This window comes from Achroia grisella, unplaced genomic scaffold (assembly GCF_030625045.1).
Source record: "Achroia grisella isolate CSIRO2021 unplaced genomic scaffold, CSIRO_AGI_Agris_v1 utg241, whole genome shotgun sequence".
Lineage (NCBI taxonomy): Eukaryota > Metazoa > Arthropoda > Insecta > Lepidoptera > Pyralidae > Achroia > Achroia grisella.
The window spans coordinates 359,645-376,809 of NW_026712734.1; the positions used below are offsets into that span (position 1 = coordinate 359,645).

General features: G+C 32.4%; 2 protein-coding genes across 2 annotated transcripts; both read right to left on the reverse strand.

Moving 5' to 3' along the window:
• Positions 1 to 1,100: 1,100 nt before the first annotated feature.
• On the reverse strand, positions 1,101 to 7,642 carry LOC131842555 (diacylglycerol kinase epsilon). The gene is made up of 12 exons (XM_059191127.1): positions 7,273 to 7,642; positions 6,862 to 7,024; positions 6,024 to 6,139; positions 5,813 to 5,936; positions 5,488 to 5,561; positions 4,434 to 4,568; positions 3,851 to 3,990; positions 3,053 to 3,224; positions 2,632 to 2,812; positions 2,265 to 2,317; positions 2,096 to 2,185; positions 1,101 to 1,343 (listed from the first exon to the last, which is right to left on the reverse strand). The coding sequence occupies exons 1-12, from the start codon at positions 7,468 to 7,470 to the stop codon at positions 1,215 to 1,217; spliced, it is 1,575 nt and encodes a 524-aa protein (XP_059047110.1). The 5' UTR covers positions 7,471 to 7,642; the 3' UTR covers positions 1,101 to 1,214.
• Positions 7,643 to 14,566: 6,924 nt separating this feature from the next.
• LOC131842496 (26S proteasome non-ATPase regulatory subunit 10-like) lies at positions 14,567 to 16,768 on the reverse strand. Its single transcript, XM_059191034.1, has 5 exons — positions 16,679 to 16,768; positions 16,428 to 16,608; positions 15,944 to 16,189; positions 15,110 to 15,279; positions 14,567 to 14,766 (listed from the first exon to the last, which is right to left on the reverse strand). Exons 2-5 carry the CDS (start codon positions 16,527 to 16,529, stop codon positions 14,604 to 14,606), a joined length of 681 nt encoding a protein of 226 aa, XP_059047017.1. The 5' UTR covers positions 16,530 to 16,608; positions 16,679 to 16,768; the 3' UTR covers positions 14,567 to 14,603.
• Between the last annotated feature and the right edge of the window lie 397 nt (positions 16,769 to 17,165).

The window sequence follows — 17,165 nt, forward strand, 5'->3', positions numbered from 1 at the left end:
ATTCTCCTATACATATTTATTAATTACTCATATATTCCATATACCGAAATTACAAAAAAAAATGTACTATGTGAATACACATAAGAATTATTTATTTTGACATTATATATACATAGGCACTGCCTAATGACAATGCGTAGTAAAGGGAGAAATTAAATAATATAATTATTCAATAAAAACATTCCTAGAAAAGTGTGATAAATCGAGAAGTATGTGAGAAAAATAAGACTCTTTTCTAATAATCTCCGTCTACCATTCGATATTTACTATTTATGCTGGAACATCTTTTCAGCTTATCTAATGGTGTATTTATATCTGAAATGTGAATCTTTCTTGTAAGTAGACAATATATAATAAATAATATACATATACAAATATATTTTAATATTTATGTATAAATGGTTAGAGGTATACTATTTCACAGTCCAACTGTCGGTTTAATTGTTTTGTCGGGTAAATATATGTAATATAATGGAATTCCTTATTTTGTTAATATTGACGTTATGCAATAAAATTGTTATTTATATATTTGTTTTATTAAACTTTATAGTTGGCCTTGGTCTAATTGTAGCTACTTAAAATAGATGACTTCATACAACACTTTACAATATCAAGTCAGATATCAATAAAAAAAATGACATGTTTCAGATAATTTGTTTTCAAACTCCTGCCTATAATAATTAGCTCACTTACATACATATCCTTCCTCAAATATGGTATGCGATACAATTTATATTTAGCACCATTTACCAGTTGCATTATATAATCCCACACTTTTCACGGTTATGCATACTACAAACCGAAATATCGACATTTATTCTCTTCTTCCACTCTCATAATACGAATAGGAATTTAGTACTGACGTAGTCCTTTTTTATTTCTCATCACACAGTTGACCATGAATAGGTTGAACAACTATTTAAAAGTGCAAGGATCACAACCAACTGTCTGTGTATAAATTATGAAAATTCTAGAATTTAATCTTTAAAAGCAAAACAATGTGTGTCTATTAATAGAGGGTATAGGATACGCACTTCTTTATGCAAACAAGACGTTGATATGATAAAAAAAATACAAAATATCTTGAAAACATACTTGCTTTAATCTGTAAACTATAAGTAATTTAAAACTCATAATAATACTACTTGACTGAAATAAAAAAAATAACCCTGTAAAATTTAAAAGAGTTCTAGCTACATATATAACAAAATAAATTAATCAGATCTACGGTTTATTGCGCGTAACATAATGCTATGACCCGAGTGCTCAATCAGTATAGACGCCGGACCTTGCATCCACGGCTCACCATCTACTTGCATTGCGCACGATCCTTCCATATCGATCTGTAAATAATAAAACGTTTCAATACTGATTATTATTTATATATATCACTAGCTGTTTCCGCGACTTAGTCCGCGTGAAATTTATCTTTATTCTTCTAAAATAAAAGTAGCCTAAGTTACTCCTTATTACATCAGCTACATGCTAAAAAAAGTCCTGTCAAAATCGATCCAATAATTTCTGAGATTAGCCGGAACAAACAGACAGACAGACAAAAATTGTAAAAAATGTTATTTTGGTGTATGTACCGTATTTATATTCATATGCATGCAGTAAAAACGGTTATTTCAATATTACAAACAGACACTCCAATTTTATTTATATGTATAGATTATAAAGAACTTGCCTTACTCTTAATTACATTTTAAGACATATCAGTTATGTTATAGGTATTGTTAGAATGTCATTACGAATAATACTGCACTCTGAACCGCTTTCAATTTACTATAAACTTCAATTGACTATATACTTACAAATACCTACACTACAACTTCTTTTTGCTGCGCCCTGCCAGCGAAAACGAAACTATGCTTGCCAAAAAAGTGATAGTTTAAAATTATCTTAACTGTCAATTGATTAAATAATGAAATAGGCACGTAAAGCAACAAAAAATCGAAATCTAAATGTAAATTCACTCAATTTCTTATACCACATCTTGTTCTATACGACAATCATGCCAGTCTGGCAGACAGTGGCACCCTAATTTCACGGATAACCGTTAAGAAAAGTATAACCATTACTTTAGGTATCTTACCTTTACTCTTGAAGCTTGCGTAAAGCGAAATGGTTCAGCTAGGCCACACTGAAGTCGCGCTATATGGATCGATGAGGAAATTCCTACTACCTGAATTACAAATTAAACAATATATAAAAATCGTATAAAGAAAGCAACAACCAAAGATATAACGTAATTTTTCTATTACCTCCAGTTTACCATCGTTAATACTCTGCTCAGGTACTTCTTCTTTACCCATCCCTAGAAACAATAAAATATATTATCAAATAATATTATTATTTGATATTGGTAATTATTGTTGTTATTTAATAATAATGAAATACAATATTTTTTTATTCCAACAATAAAAAAGTAAATATCAAAGCATATTTATTTATTTCAGGCTGCTAATGGGCCATACGGCAATCTGCCACGGCACACCACCCATTTTGACCAGTAGTCCTCCTTCAAGAAGGTAGGCAGCGCGTCGTGTGGATTCGGTCTACAAACGCCTTGAAACTCTATATATATTCAGACGCGAAAAATTGAACATGTAATTGATAATGTAGTCTCACCCCAGAGGTGTACACCGGCGCCCCAGGAGGGTATGTTGAGTGCGACGAGCGCCTGCAGCGGCGGCAGCGGCAGCGGCAGCGGGTCCCGCGCACCGCCCACACGCACGCGCAGCCGCCGCTCCAGCCCCGCGCACCCGCCCGCGTCCAGCCACCGCCCCGCGCCCAGGAACGCATACGCCATCTGAACACCCCATAACCTGACTCACTGTTTTATCTAAATACATCACAGTATTGTTTTTATTGTATGTACCTATTTTATTTCTGTATGTTTATAATATGTCTACATAATTGCCATATTACTATTATTATTTACGTTCATTTCATTCCATTTATACGCCATCCACCAAACTTTCTTGCCGCCTAGTTACATTTTGCCTCTTTATTATTTTTATTCTATCAATGAACAAATAAATATACTTACATAATTAAGGGTTCTGCTAGCGTATCTATAGAGAAACTGTCTCCTAGCGTTATGGAAATCGAGCGCGACCTGGGCGTCGACGCCGATGCTAGCGTAGTTGTATGCATATAACACGCGGTCCGGCCGCAAGCGACCGAGTCGACGGCGCTTTGGTTTTATAGTTACCTTCCATCTAAAAATATATTTGACTAATTCAGAGACTTAACTTAATTATTTTTATTGTCTATGTTTTTTACAATAACTATATTATTTTATATATGACATATAATGAGTAAAATATTTGTGACTACATTGCGGTACCTTTTTTGGTCTTATCATACTTGTCATTAATCTTTTAAATATAGATACCCCTCACATTATCATACACAAATATTTAAAAATTACTATTAACGAAAGCGTATTAATACCTATGCATAGACCGATATTACACACTGCTGTTACAGACAAGGACTCAGTAATAGACTTATCGCGTATGAAGGTATTTTTAAGAAATTGAAAATAATTAACTTTCAAAAGTGAACAGAATATATAACTTCAACCTATTCGTAACTATACAGTATGCATAGAACTATAATATATTTCCGTCGCCAAAAAGACAAGTTCTTATTAAATATCTTAAATACTATGTATTTATGTAAACTATCAAAATCTTGTATTTCTCATGTAATACCTTTGTGAAATGTGACATTATAATTTTACTTGAAATCATTGTCTACAAATATTTTTTCAAAATAAATATAACAATAGTTGTTCAATAACTAACTTAATATACATTATATAGTCATTTCAAATATTTACCTATCCAAAACCTGTTCCTCGGCTTGTTTTATAGAGGCTATGATAAAATGTGCGTCTAAATGAGACGAGCAAGTCGGACCCCAACCTAACACTCGTGATAAATCATTTCCTGTCCCCATAGGCAGAATAGCAACAGGAGCCTGCAATGAAAAGAAATACAAATTTACATAATTATTCTCAAGCCAATAATCCAAGCTTCGATTACAGTTTACTTTTGTCTACATTTTTTATTACAGATTTTAGAATACGTATAATATAACTATTGTATCTGCATTAGTTTGACAGTATTATTCATTTTTATCATTCTATAATATTCACCGACTTAAAATCGGCACCGAGAAAGTGCGAAGCAGTTTCGCTCACCGAGAATTCCGAAGAAATATTGTTGGATCAGTCATGTATAGGTATATATAGGATAGAATAATAAACTCGCCTTCGTTAATAGTAGTTTCAAAATAGTAATATAAGGGTTTCATTTTATTTTTTGTTCAAAAATATAAATATATATGTATAAGGTAAGTATTAAATTTATTTTTAATAAAATGTATTGCTATGATATTCTTTATTTAATTAATCATAGTACTTTAATATGAGGGGCGGACTGTAGGGCGTTGAGGACCGAGGCTACTGTGCCGTCTCCGCCGGCTGCCAGCACGCGGCAGCGGTTCGGCAACCAGCGGACCACGCTCGCCGGCGACATTACGCTAATATCCACCACCTGACGGAAACACACACTTTTATTGTCTACTGCCTGACACACCACAATAATTTATTTATTTATTAGAACACCAACATCTTACAATGTAATATATTAAATCAGCAGTACATATCTAGAGAAGCCAATAATAGGTTTTCAGTAACTTAGCAAAGGAAAATAAAATAAATTATGGCTAACAGAATAAAGATTAATTTAGAACAAATCAAACATTATAAATTTCACAATAAATAAAAGTAATAGAACAATTACTTTAAGAATTATAAATACGATATCTAATAGTACCTGAAATAGAAGTCACTTGTATGAGTGTGTGTAAGAAAGAATGTGTGTGTATGTAATTAAAGTATATAAAGCATTTGTATAATAATGTAGAACATATCACCCAATCCCAAACAAAGCGAAGCTCGTACGTTTTATTCTATTAAAATAAAATTAGCCTAATATACCCTTTATAACATTAGCTTACTGTGGGTGAAAGTCCCGTCAAAATCGGTGCAGCCGTTTCAGAGATTAGCAAGACAAAACAAACAGACAGAATTTATTACACTCATTTTTTAAGAATGTACTTTCATATACATTTAGCAGAAAGTATTACTTATGTTTACCATAAAACTGATGCCGGGTTTTTTTTTATTGATGACGACATATACCTAGTTATAATTTTATTTCTTTTTCGTTTTATAATTCTACTCTGTGACATATGTATCCTTTTCGAAAAATACTCCGACGCTCCTATGCTTTATCTTTCCTGAAATACACCTCACAAACCTCACACTACTTTTTATCATAATATATACTTAATATCTCCACTTCACTTTTATGCATTGTTCGAAATTGTATGATGTAAAATCTTTCTGACCTACACAAAACATTTTTTCATAATAGTGATAATATTATTATTGTATAAAAGAAAAATAACCTGTATGGGATTAAGAAGACCTCTAAAAATGGAGAGAACTTCATCACTTCGGTTGCTGCCAGATTTACGATTTGCTAGAAGTGAAAAACAATTTAATCCTTTTTTTATATAACTATGTAAATATAATATAACTATGTATGTTATATATAGGTATGTATTATTTTTTATTTGCTAAAATGAAAGATTGTGTACAATAAGGAAAATATTATACAATATAAATGGAGTAACACTGATGCTTTGTGATGCTAATAGAGTAATTCTGATAGGTACTATGTAGAGGATTTTATTCAAGCTGAACCCCAGTTCAATATTTGTACATGCTTACCTAATATTATTAGTGGTTCCCAATTTGTATCTTGAATTGATTTAATATTGGTTATTAATCCTTTCTCTATTTGTACACAAGCAGGTGGGATTATAATATTTCTATACTTTTGAAAGTCACATTCCTAAAACATAGGAAACAATGAAACATATGACAAGGTTTTAGAAAAAGATCACCCACACATATATTAATTTATAATTTTGTAATTTACCTCAGAATTATTTAAGATGTCAATATTACTCAACTTTGTTCTTTGACACCAACAGCAAAAATATTTTTTAATGGTATCTTCAACATTATCAGGATTCTCAGCACGAACTGTGCCAACTGTAAATATAATAGTAATGAGATAATTAAATTTAGAGGATAATAATTTTAAGTTGCTGAGCTAGCTAGTCAGGACTAACATTTTTAAAATACTAGTATAAAAGTTATAGATGTTAAATTTAAGCAACATTTCTTTTAATGGAAGAAATGTTACCAGAAAAAGGTAACAACTATATTACAACATTTAGTAATTTGATTATTAAATTCTTCTCAAATAATTACAATTTATGTCAGAAAATCATTATCATATTATATTATATTCTAAGAAAATTATGGTATATACCTACTTAAAGTAGAAGTCAATAAATATATAATTCATATTCAATGTACTCCTAGTTGTATACGGTTAATTGTTAAACAACATTTAGAGTTCTTAATTAAATTATTTCTATCGACAATTTAAACTATAAAATACTTTTAAATAAATATAGGTGTATTTTTGTTTAAATATTTATTGAATCATCATCAAGATGATCATGTACATAATATGCCTTATATCCAAAAAAGGATGATGAACAAACTTATTAGATATATATATATAATAAATACTGCACTATTTATTATTGAAGTAATAATTTGTTGTTTATAATAATTTCCAATTATAGTTTTATGGTTACTTTTTATAAGAATGAGTCACCAATTTATTTTTAATTAGGTTTTAAGAAATGTTAATTAATTTGTGACACATAATGTATTAATTAATTTATGATGTGACTAATTACCATTAACCCAATGGTGGTGAAAGGGTTTATCACTGGGCCATGAAACAGGTTTACATTTGAATCTCTTCTCTATTGTACAGTGGCATCTCTGGCATGCAGTAACTGCACAGCACTCACAGAAAAGCCCAACCAGAGGCAACATGAGTTTACCACAAACTGTGCACTATAAACATATCACATAATATTAAAAAATATAATACACTTATTTTTTTGTAACAAATTTTTAATATTTGTAATTTAAAATCACCAATCCTTAAAAAGCAAAGAAAAACTTTAATTATAGGTAGATACAAAATTTACAAACTTATCTGAACTCTACTTAAATTACAAGGAAAGGCAAAACATATTCTTTTTATATAACAAATATTACATTTATTAACATAATTTGAATAAAGTTGTGCAGTTACTTACATAAATGTTATAAGGAATGGATTTATTACATTCAATGCTTCTCCATGTATGCCCACGAATTGTATATTTAGAATGAATATAATTATTATCACTTATAAATGAATACAAAATCCGATAAATCAAATAACTAAGAAATAATCCGCCAGTTAAAAAATAATAATTAAAAAATACATCATTTAATTTGAAAATATCTTCCATGGTAAAATGTATGCACAAAGTAACTATTTATATTTAATTGTTCAACAAGTCATTGGTTTAGGTAAATTCAAGAATACTATGTATTATTTGCTTTTTATCAAACAACTAATAAAGCATTTGGGTAAAAATCATTTTAACTCTATTTTATTAGTAACGTTAATATGCATATTCAAAGAAACCAGGCAAAAAACAAAGTTAAATCTTTTGTTTACATAAAAAAACAGAATAAACAACAACATTCAAAGATTGGAATGCCAATAATTTCATTTTGTTCACAGATTAGAAAGACTGCATTTTAGAGATGTCGACGTTGAATAAACATCCGACTTTATTGAGAAAATATCGATGTTAATATCGATACATCGATATAACTTCTATAACTGCAACACAAAAGGCGCAAAAAATCTTCACAGTAATAAACTTTTTCAACGCACTTGCTCGTAAATTGGATCTAGTTTCACCAATATTGGATATATAAACTAGCTCATAAAGCATGCGCGAGTTAAAATGCAAATAGTGAAATTATACGTATTTCCTACTGCACTACGACACTATTTGTTATTTAAATTTCAGCGCGGCGCGGCGCCGCGCCGCTGACGGGTAAGTAGGGTATTATTGGTGTTTTGTGTGGGTAAGCAACAGTGTGCATCACAATTCACAGTATTATGATTGAGTTTGTTTAAAATCAAGTGTGTATATGTTTTCACTTACGATGTACATGCGTATTTGTTATGCGAATTCATCCCCACACACTGGAACCTAAGTGGTCCCGAACAGTGCGGTTTCAGAGAAGTTTCCTCCCGCGTACACTTAGATTGTGGAATGAACTTCCTGCCGAGGTTTTCCCACGAGACTACAGCATTGGGTTTTTCAAGAAGGGTATATTTGTTGAGGTAAAGAACAGACTCAACCTTTATAATTATGGTCTTTGGTTAAAAATGTCATAAGAAAATGGATCTCTGTATTTTTGCTGTTAAAGAGTTAAAATGTCTAGGAATTAAGTTACAAAGTAAATTGTATCAGAATATATAAGTAAAGTATTAAAGAAGTGATTATTATAAACAACAGTGTATTTTATTGTGAACATTTACAAATAACATTAATATTAAGGTTTCTTAAGGGTCGGCAACACGCAAGTGATACCCCTGGTGTTTCAGGCGTTCATAGGCTACGGTAACCATTTACCATCAGATGGGCCGTATGCTTGATTGCCACCATCGTAGTATAAAAAAAAAATTATCAAACTCGGTTATATTATACTCTCGCCAATGGCTTGGGATGTAATTCCGCATAGTATAGATATATATATATATATATATATATATATATATATATATATATAATATGTCATAAGTATCACAACGCACTTATACGCACGCAATATTGTAATATAATAGTTCAACATACATGCTCGTAAAATGGATCTAATTTCACCGGTTTTTGATATAGAAAGCAGATCATAAAATTCACATGCCTTATAATCACAAATAGTGAAGTTATAACTGCATTAATTCCTGTTTTTTTTATATTCGTGCTATGGTCATGTGTGTCGATCAGCGTGTCGATGTCAGCGTGATCAAACAACAAAAATTGAAGTATAAAGATGCTAAACATAATATAGATTGTTTCTCATTACATGCATATTTTCTCTGTAGATATTTTCGTGAATGTGATGTATGCTTATTCTAAATTCGAATTGTCGCTAAGTAACATGAAAAACAGATAAGTCAAATATATATTCAGTTGCAATTTTTCTTATAAGTAATAAACACCTGAAACATTATTTGTAGTTATATTTGCAATATAGTGGCGACAGTGACGAAATAAAACAAAAATAATACACCATGGATATACGCAAAAGAACACAATTTAGACGGGAATTCACCATCATATCCGATGCAATAGAAAAAGCATTCGAAGCAAAAGACTCAGAGACAATCGACGAAAAATATACTATACTCACAGATAGTGTCGAAAGTCTATTACAAATGTGAAGCAGCAATTCGCAACCTATGGTGTGAGGATGATAACTTCGACGAACAGTCCTTTCAAGCCGACTAGGACAAAATACTCGAATATCGGAAACAATGGTCAAAGATAAGGACAAAATACACGAAGTACACAAAAGGAAGTGATCCGCTACAATCGTTTCAGCTGAAACTATGGTGAAGTCACATAATAACCAATGCAACAACAAACAAAGGCTCCTAATCCCGAAATTAGAGATAATTAAATTTGACGGGAACGTGAAGTCGTGGCTGTTGTTCTGGGGACAGTTCCAGAAGGTACATGATGACAAGGAGATCAATGACTTCGATAAGTTTCAATATCTACTTCAGTCTATGGCAACAAATTCCAGTGCAAGACAGCTAGTCGAAAGTTATCCACCATGCGCTGCAAATTATCCAAAAGCTATAGACGCATTGAAGGCTACATTCGCAAGAGACGATGTCTTAATAGAGACGTATGTCAGGGGCTAGTTAACATTAATGCAAGATAAAAATCAATTATCTAACTCTAGTGACCTGTCTGCGCTGTATGATAAACTCCAAACGCATCTCCAAGTACTCGAGACTCTTGGAGTAACAAAAGATAAGTACGCTTCAATCTTATTTCCTATGGTAGAGTCAGTGTTGCCGGAAGAAATACTACGCGCATGGAACAGGCATAGGTCCGATAATAACAAAGGACTCTCTGAATTTTTAAGACAAGAGGTAGAATCGGAAGAGAGAATCCAATTAGCTCGACAAGGTTTCACTCTAACGCCAACAACATCTAGTGAACCAAAGTCCCCTACTATATGCTTCATGTCAGAAACAAAAACAAACAAAAGAAAAGCGTAAAAGTTCTATAATATGCATATGGTGTGATAGGGATTCGGATGGTAGTTCAGAATGTTATAAGGCGGCGAGAATGACTTTAAAAGAGAGAAAAGAGTTTGTTAAATCGAAGAAAGCATGTCCAATCTGTTTAACAAATAATCATCATTTTATGAAGCGATGTAAAAGTTTCCCAAAATGTTTATTCTGTAAAAAACGGCATTTTACTATAATGTGTCCGGATATAGATGAACAAGGGCAAAAGAAAAAGGAAATATGTGAGAATTATGCGAACAATTTATTATGTCAATTAAAGCCTACAACATTACTACAAACCGTGGTAGTGGTAATTAAGTCTGGAAATATCTCAAAGATCATATATCAAAAAAGATGTTGTTCGAAAATTTAATTTAAAGTCAACTAGAAAAGAGCGAATAACTCATTGTTTATTTGGCGGCATAGAAACGAAAACCGAAGAACGTGACATTTTTGACATAAGTGTTGATTGTGTTACTAATGACTTTAGTTTGAATTTATCAGTTTTAGAACAAGACAACATCTGCTGTTTTTTACCTAAAATAAGATCGTCTGTAATAATTGAGCAACTGCGAGATAAAGGTATCATTTTGACTGACAAAGTAGACTCACCTGATGACGTAAGCTTATTATTTGGAGCCGACTTCTCTGGAGCTTTACTGACCGGTGTCATAATCCACTTAGAAAACTTGACCGCTATAAAAACTAAATTAGGATGGACAATTCGAGGACCAACTACTGGTATTTATAGTTCTGTAGTTACAATGACAACAACATTACATTGTTTAACAAAAATTGACATTTCAGATCTATGGACATTGGAGACTTTGGGTATTACAGATCCAGTTGAACAAAGTAATAAAACTCAACAGGAGTTGAAGGTTTTACAATCATTCCAAAAGTCAGTAAAGATCAATGAAGAAGGTCGTTATGAGGTATGCTTGCCTTGACGTGACGTTCCTCGTCCATCTGCTAATTTTGAAGTAGCGAGAAAACGTTTAGATTGTACGATGAAAAAGTTACTGCAATTAGGTAAGGTAGAACAATATGATACTGTATTTAGAGAATGGCTTGCACTAAATATTATTGAAGTAGCACCCAATCAAGATGTTAAAGATCACTACATGCCACATCACGCAGTTATAAAGAAATCGAGTCTTCCTACTAAAATACGCCCTGTTTTCGACGCGTCAGCAAAGGACAAATGCGGCATATCATTGAACTCTTGTTTAGAAAAAGGCGTCAACTTACTTGAACAAATTCCTCAACTTATGCTTAATTTCAGAAAGGAAGCTATAGGTGTAACAGCAGATATTGCTAAAGCATCCAACAAATATCAATAGTTCCCGACGATCGCGATTATCTACGATTCCTGTGGTGGTCTGATCCAAGTAATACGGATAAAACTATCGTTACTTATCAGCACAGACGAGTTGTTTTTGGAGTAGCCTCAAGCCCGTTTCATTTGATTGCGACTATAAATCATCATTTAGATCATTGTCATGACCACTTGAAACAAACAGCAGAACAACTGAAAAATTCATTTTACGTTGATAACTGTGTGACCAGCTTACCATCAAAGGCAGGATTAGATAAATTCATCAATGAGTCGAAGGAACTAATGATAAACGGTAAATTGATCTTAGAGGTTAGGTATCGAGTCCAATATTAGTAGATAACAAGGTCGAAAATATCTCTATACTAGGAGTACTGTGGAATATAAATGGAGATAATCTCAGATGTAACTGCAATTCTTTAAAAAACAACAAAACGATCATTATTGTCTATAACACAAAGAGTTTTCGACCCAATAGGTATTGTATGCCCTACTACCATCATTCCAAAAATGATAATACAGGCGGCATGGACATATAAACTTACCTGGGATGAAGAGTTACCTCAAAACCTTGCAAAAGATTTTAAAACATGGCTTAGTCAAGCTCACCTTATTAATGAGTGTGTAATACCTAGACGTCTCACTAGTTCACCCATAAATGAGAGTAAAAACTCATTACACGTTTTTTGTGACGCTAGTAACAATGCGTATTCAGCATGTATATTTCTACGCGCGGATTACAACGGGAAAATAGACGTATGACTAGTTATGGCGAAGGCTAGAGTGACACCATTAAAGAAAATTACTATACCTAGACTCGAATTAATCGCCGCGACGCTAGCGACCAGATTGGCTGCAATTGTAACTAAAACTTCGAACAAATTCTTCGAAGAGTGTTAGGTAAAGCATCGCTTTCATTCGTCGAGTTGCAAACAATACTTTGCGATTGTGAAGCTACTATTAACAATAGACCTCTGACTTACATAAGCAACAGTCAAGATGAACTTCAAGCAGTAACTCCATCTATGTTTATACAACCGCAGGCACAGTGTGAAGTAAGAGATTTAGATGAAATTGATAGCAAGTCATTGAATGTAAGAGCAAAACACTGTCAAAATATAAGAGACGTTTTCAGACAGCGGTTCAGAAAAGAATATATCAGTACGTTAATTCAACCTCGTAACAAGTACGCTCAGCTACAGTGCGGTGATGTGGTGCTAATAGAGACAGAGGATAACAGACGGATTAATTGGCCGTTAGGTATAGTGGAGGAACTTTATGACGGTACAGATCAATTCTCTAGAGTGGCCAAAGTTCGTACAGCTACTGGAGATAGAGTAAGGCCTGTTCAACGACTATTCCCATTAGAAATACGACACAACGTTACCAATAATCATGATAGTGATACATCTAACGGGACAATGACTGAACAAGACATGACAACACAGACTCTACGACACGAGTATTACGTTCACGTAGTGGTCGCGAATTAAGACCACCACGATATCTTAACGACTTCACATGTTAATTATTATCATTATGTATATTTCGCATACCATTGTTCACCTCCCGGTTTTTCTCGCTGCGGACTGTGACGTATGCTTATTCTAAATTCGAATTGTCGATATGACATGAAAAACAGATAAGTCAAATATTATATATTGAGTTGCAATTTTTCTTATAAGTAATAAACACCTAAAACATTACTTGTAGTTATATTTGCAATAGTGAATATATAATCGGGAATGCACTCCCAATCTCTGACCTATATAGCGACGACGGTTTTTTCATACTATACGGCTAAAATAGATTATTTTTCTCTAAATACTTTAAGGTTTCTTGTCATAGCATAACGACGGCTGACAGAATTCTGAAATCTGACGGTCTAATCTAGTGGTTTAGCATATTGCCTTACTTCTGATGGTCGCCGATTCAATTCCTCGCAAATCTATGTAGAGTCAAATAGTCGGTTTACCTACCACTAACCCACTGATACTTTACAAAAAATTTCGCTATAGCTAGGTATGTGTATAAGCACATGGAAAGCGTTTATTTTGAATGAAAAGGCATGTCTTCTTAAATCTTAGTCTTTTCGGGTGAAAAATTCATGGATATAACATTTAATTACCGATCAGTAAGTTGTTAAATTTAATTCGGACGATGCCAGTTGATTTAAAAAAATATAAGATAGCAAACTTTCAGCCGAAGTTGAAATTTTTTTTATTACAGTTTATGCATTTAAGTTAGGTTTCTCGTGTTAATGTTACTATTTCAGTCTATTTCACACTTGACTGGGAATACAGTAATACTAACGTAATATGGGAATGTACCCATAACTCTTGCATAATATTATCACTAAGCTACAATATACTAAGTTTGTCCTTTATTCAGAGACATGAATTTTTTGGCGGTTCTGCTGGTCTTTTTGCAGCTAATAACAATAATTCCTCGCCTTCCCCATGTGATGTTAAATAAGATTTTTCGTGATGTCGCATTTCCGAACTTAATAATTATTCAATTATTAATTTCGGACACGTGACCCAACCCCGTCCCCCATTGCATAGAAACATAATTTATAGATAGCCCCCATGATGAATATATTTTTTTTTGTGCATAGTTTGGGGCTTTTATAAATTATTTAATGCGTCTTTTATTTTATAAACTAAAATTTGATGGAAACACTCAAAATAAACCTGTTAGTATATTTTATAATCACCAATATTAGCACTTTACAATATTTTTTATGTAACTAGGGTGGCAAATAAGCTGATGGCCAACCTCATGGTACATGGCAACCACCGTCGCCTATATAAATAAAGAATGCCGCGGACATCACGTCATCATGATGTGACGCCCGTTGTACCTTGTAATTTACATTTAAATACATAATCATATAAATAGCTCATTTAATCACATATATACATAGTAATTCATCCACCAGTTCACGAGATTTCTTCATCCACTAGTCTAGTCAAACATTTCTGAAGTTTTAAAGAAGACAAATCGAGTGGTGATTTTTGTTCTTTATTTTTAATGTGTAAATCTGCGCCAGCTTTTACTAACATACAGGCTACAGCTTCTCTGTCTTCTTCACAAGCCAGATGTCTGTAATAACACACATATTTACAAATTATTATAAATTTTGTAAGAAGAATTTGAAACAAACTATGTCAAACATACAGTGTTTAAAAGTGTTATATGTGAATTAGTACTAGTATTATATCATAAATGTAGTGATAGTAGAGAGTGACTCAATTTCAATTATATAATATCTACTACAATGTAAACGGTCTTCTTAACATTTTAGAGTCCCAGACAATACCTACCACTTTTTAAGAGCACTCAGAACATACAGTATTTTTTGACAGTAAATTTAATAAAGTACCTACCTAGATACGGAAATTTTAGGCCATTGATAGATATGGAATAAACAAAAGGTAATACTTACAAAGGTGTGCAGCCAGTGGAGTCACAGAGATCCAATTTTACATCAGGTGACAATAAAAGTAGTTCAATAATGTTATTCCTGCCTTGAGCAGCAGCTCTGTGTAGAGCTGTAGCTTTTAATACATCAGTATTATTCACATTTGCATCATTTTGAACTAATAACTTCACTACCTGGGAAAAGTTGGAAATTTGTAATTTCATTTTACTGCTTTTTTTGTTAATAGCTTTAGTCTATTTATCTTGTGTGATGTCAAACTTCAAAATCTAATATATTAAAGTATTACATATTATAAAACGCGAATTTTGAAACATTAACGAAAATATTTCAAATTTTAAAATGGAATGTCTCACTAAGGGTGTGGGGTCAATAATTACAAAATTTGTGTGATGAAATACAACAGTGCACTCCAGTACCATGATGGTACTGGAGTGCACTGTTGTATTTCATGCTAGGGTGCCATAAATTACGTCACATATTCAGGTGGAAGGAGAGCATAGACAAACTGACAAGGGCTTGGGAGGTGTTTATAAATTTTGTCTCACAAATGTGACAAGAGTATGGATGAGTTCAATAATAATAAAATTCCTGAGATGTAATTTATGAATGAATTACAAAAACACTTAGTTATGAGTCAGCAGAGTTATTGAGTCTGCTTTTCTACAAATTTGCTTCACCAGAAACCTATTATATGATTAATTTAATAAAAATAGAGGCATTAAATAATCAAGCACAAATAAACTAAAGCAGAAATATTTTTCAATAACCTTTTAACACATACAGATAGTTATATATAATTAATAAATAAAATTAACATTATTAATATTACAGAATTACCGAATAATGTCCTTTAGAACAAGCATAATGCAATGCCGACTGGCCACGGTTTGTTTTATGATCGACATCAGCTCCTTTGCCAATCAATAGTAAAACAACTTCATTCTTTCCAGCAGATGCAGCTAATATAAGTGGTGTAGATCCTGTATCATCCACTGAGTTAACTGAGTTTCCATGGCCAATTAAATACTCTACTAGATGTACATTTCCACTGAGAGCCGCCCAATGAAGAAGTTGTCTTCCATTCTGAACATGTAAATTATAAAGCAACATGTAAAAGAGGAAACAAAGAATTGCAATGCAAGTTGTATTCCCACCAGCAGCCTCTATCTGGTGATAAACTGGCATTGCATGAATAAATGTGACAGCCCAGTATTAAAAAATTTACCTACTTATACTTTAGTAAACTATGTGTTATAGTACTTATAATTGATAAGTAGTAGTACTAATAATTGATAAGTATAGATGATATACTACAACTTACTGAGTCCCGGTTACATGCTATTTGAATATCTTGATCCAATTTAACTTTAACCTGATTAAAATCACCCTTGTAGGCCATTTCAAAGACAGATCCAATAGACATGTTGTAGTTTAGTGTTCCTGATCTTACCAGTAGTGTGAAAAATTTACAAATATTTTCTAAACAACTGGCCACATTTAACCTGAAACAATATGAGTTCATTAAAAAAATACATTTACAAGTTTTGTTTCACAAGGAAAAGTTATTATCACCTTATAATCAGATACTATGTTTATGTATTTATTTCAGATTGCCAGTTGGAAATTTAGAAGTTATATAGGAAAAGGATTGGGAGTAATGGAAATTAATGAGTATCATCTCATTACTAGCAATGTATCCTCTGATAACCCTCACATTTAATAGTTCCATTGACTTCATCGCATGCTCATCTTAGTAACCTTCAATGGTGCTCCAGCATATACCTACCGTTAGCACAGACGAGTGCACCATTCCATTATCACTCATAAAAAAGTACTCTTATATTACGATACTTCATGAGCCTACAAAGCAAGTGTTATAATACTATTAGATTATGGCTCTGAACTGGGTAATTTACTTTTGATATTTCACATTTACAATTAAGCAAGTATAGAAAATTCGAAATTGTATGTTACTTACACACATAAATCGGAAAGAATAAAATAATAACAGAAACTAAAACAATAATAAAAACAAAAATGTATTTATTTGTTTATTCAC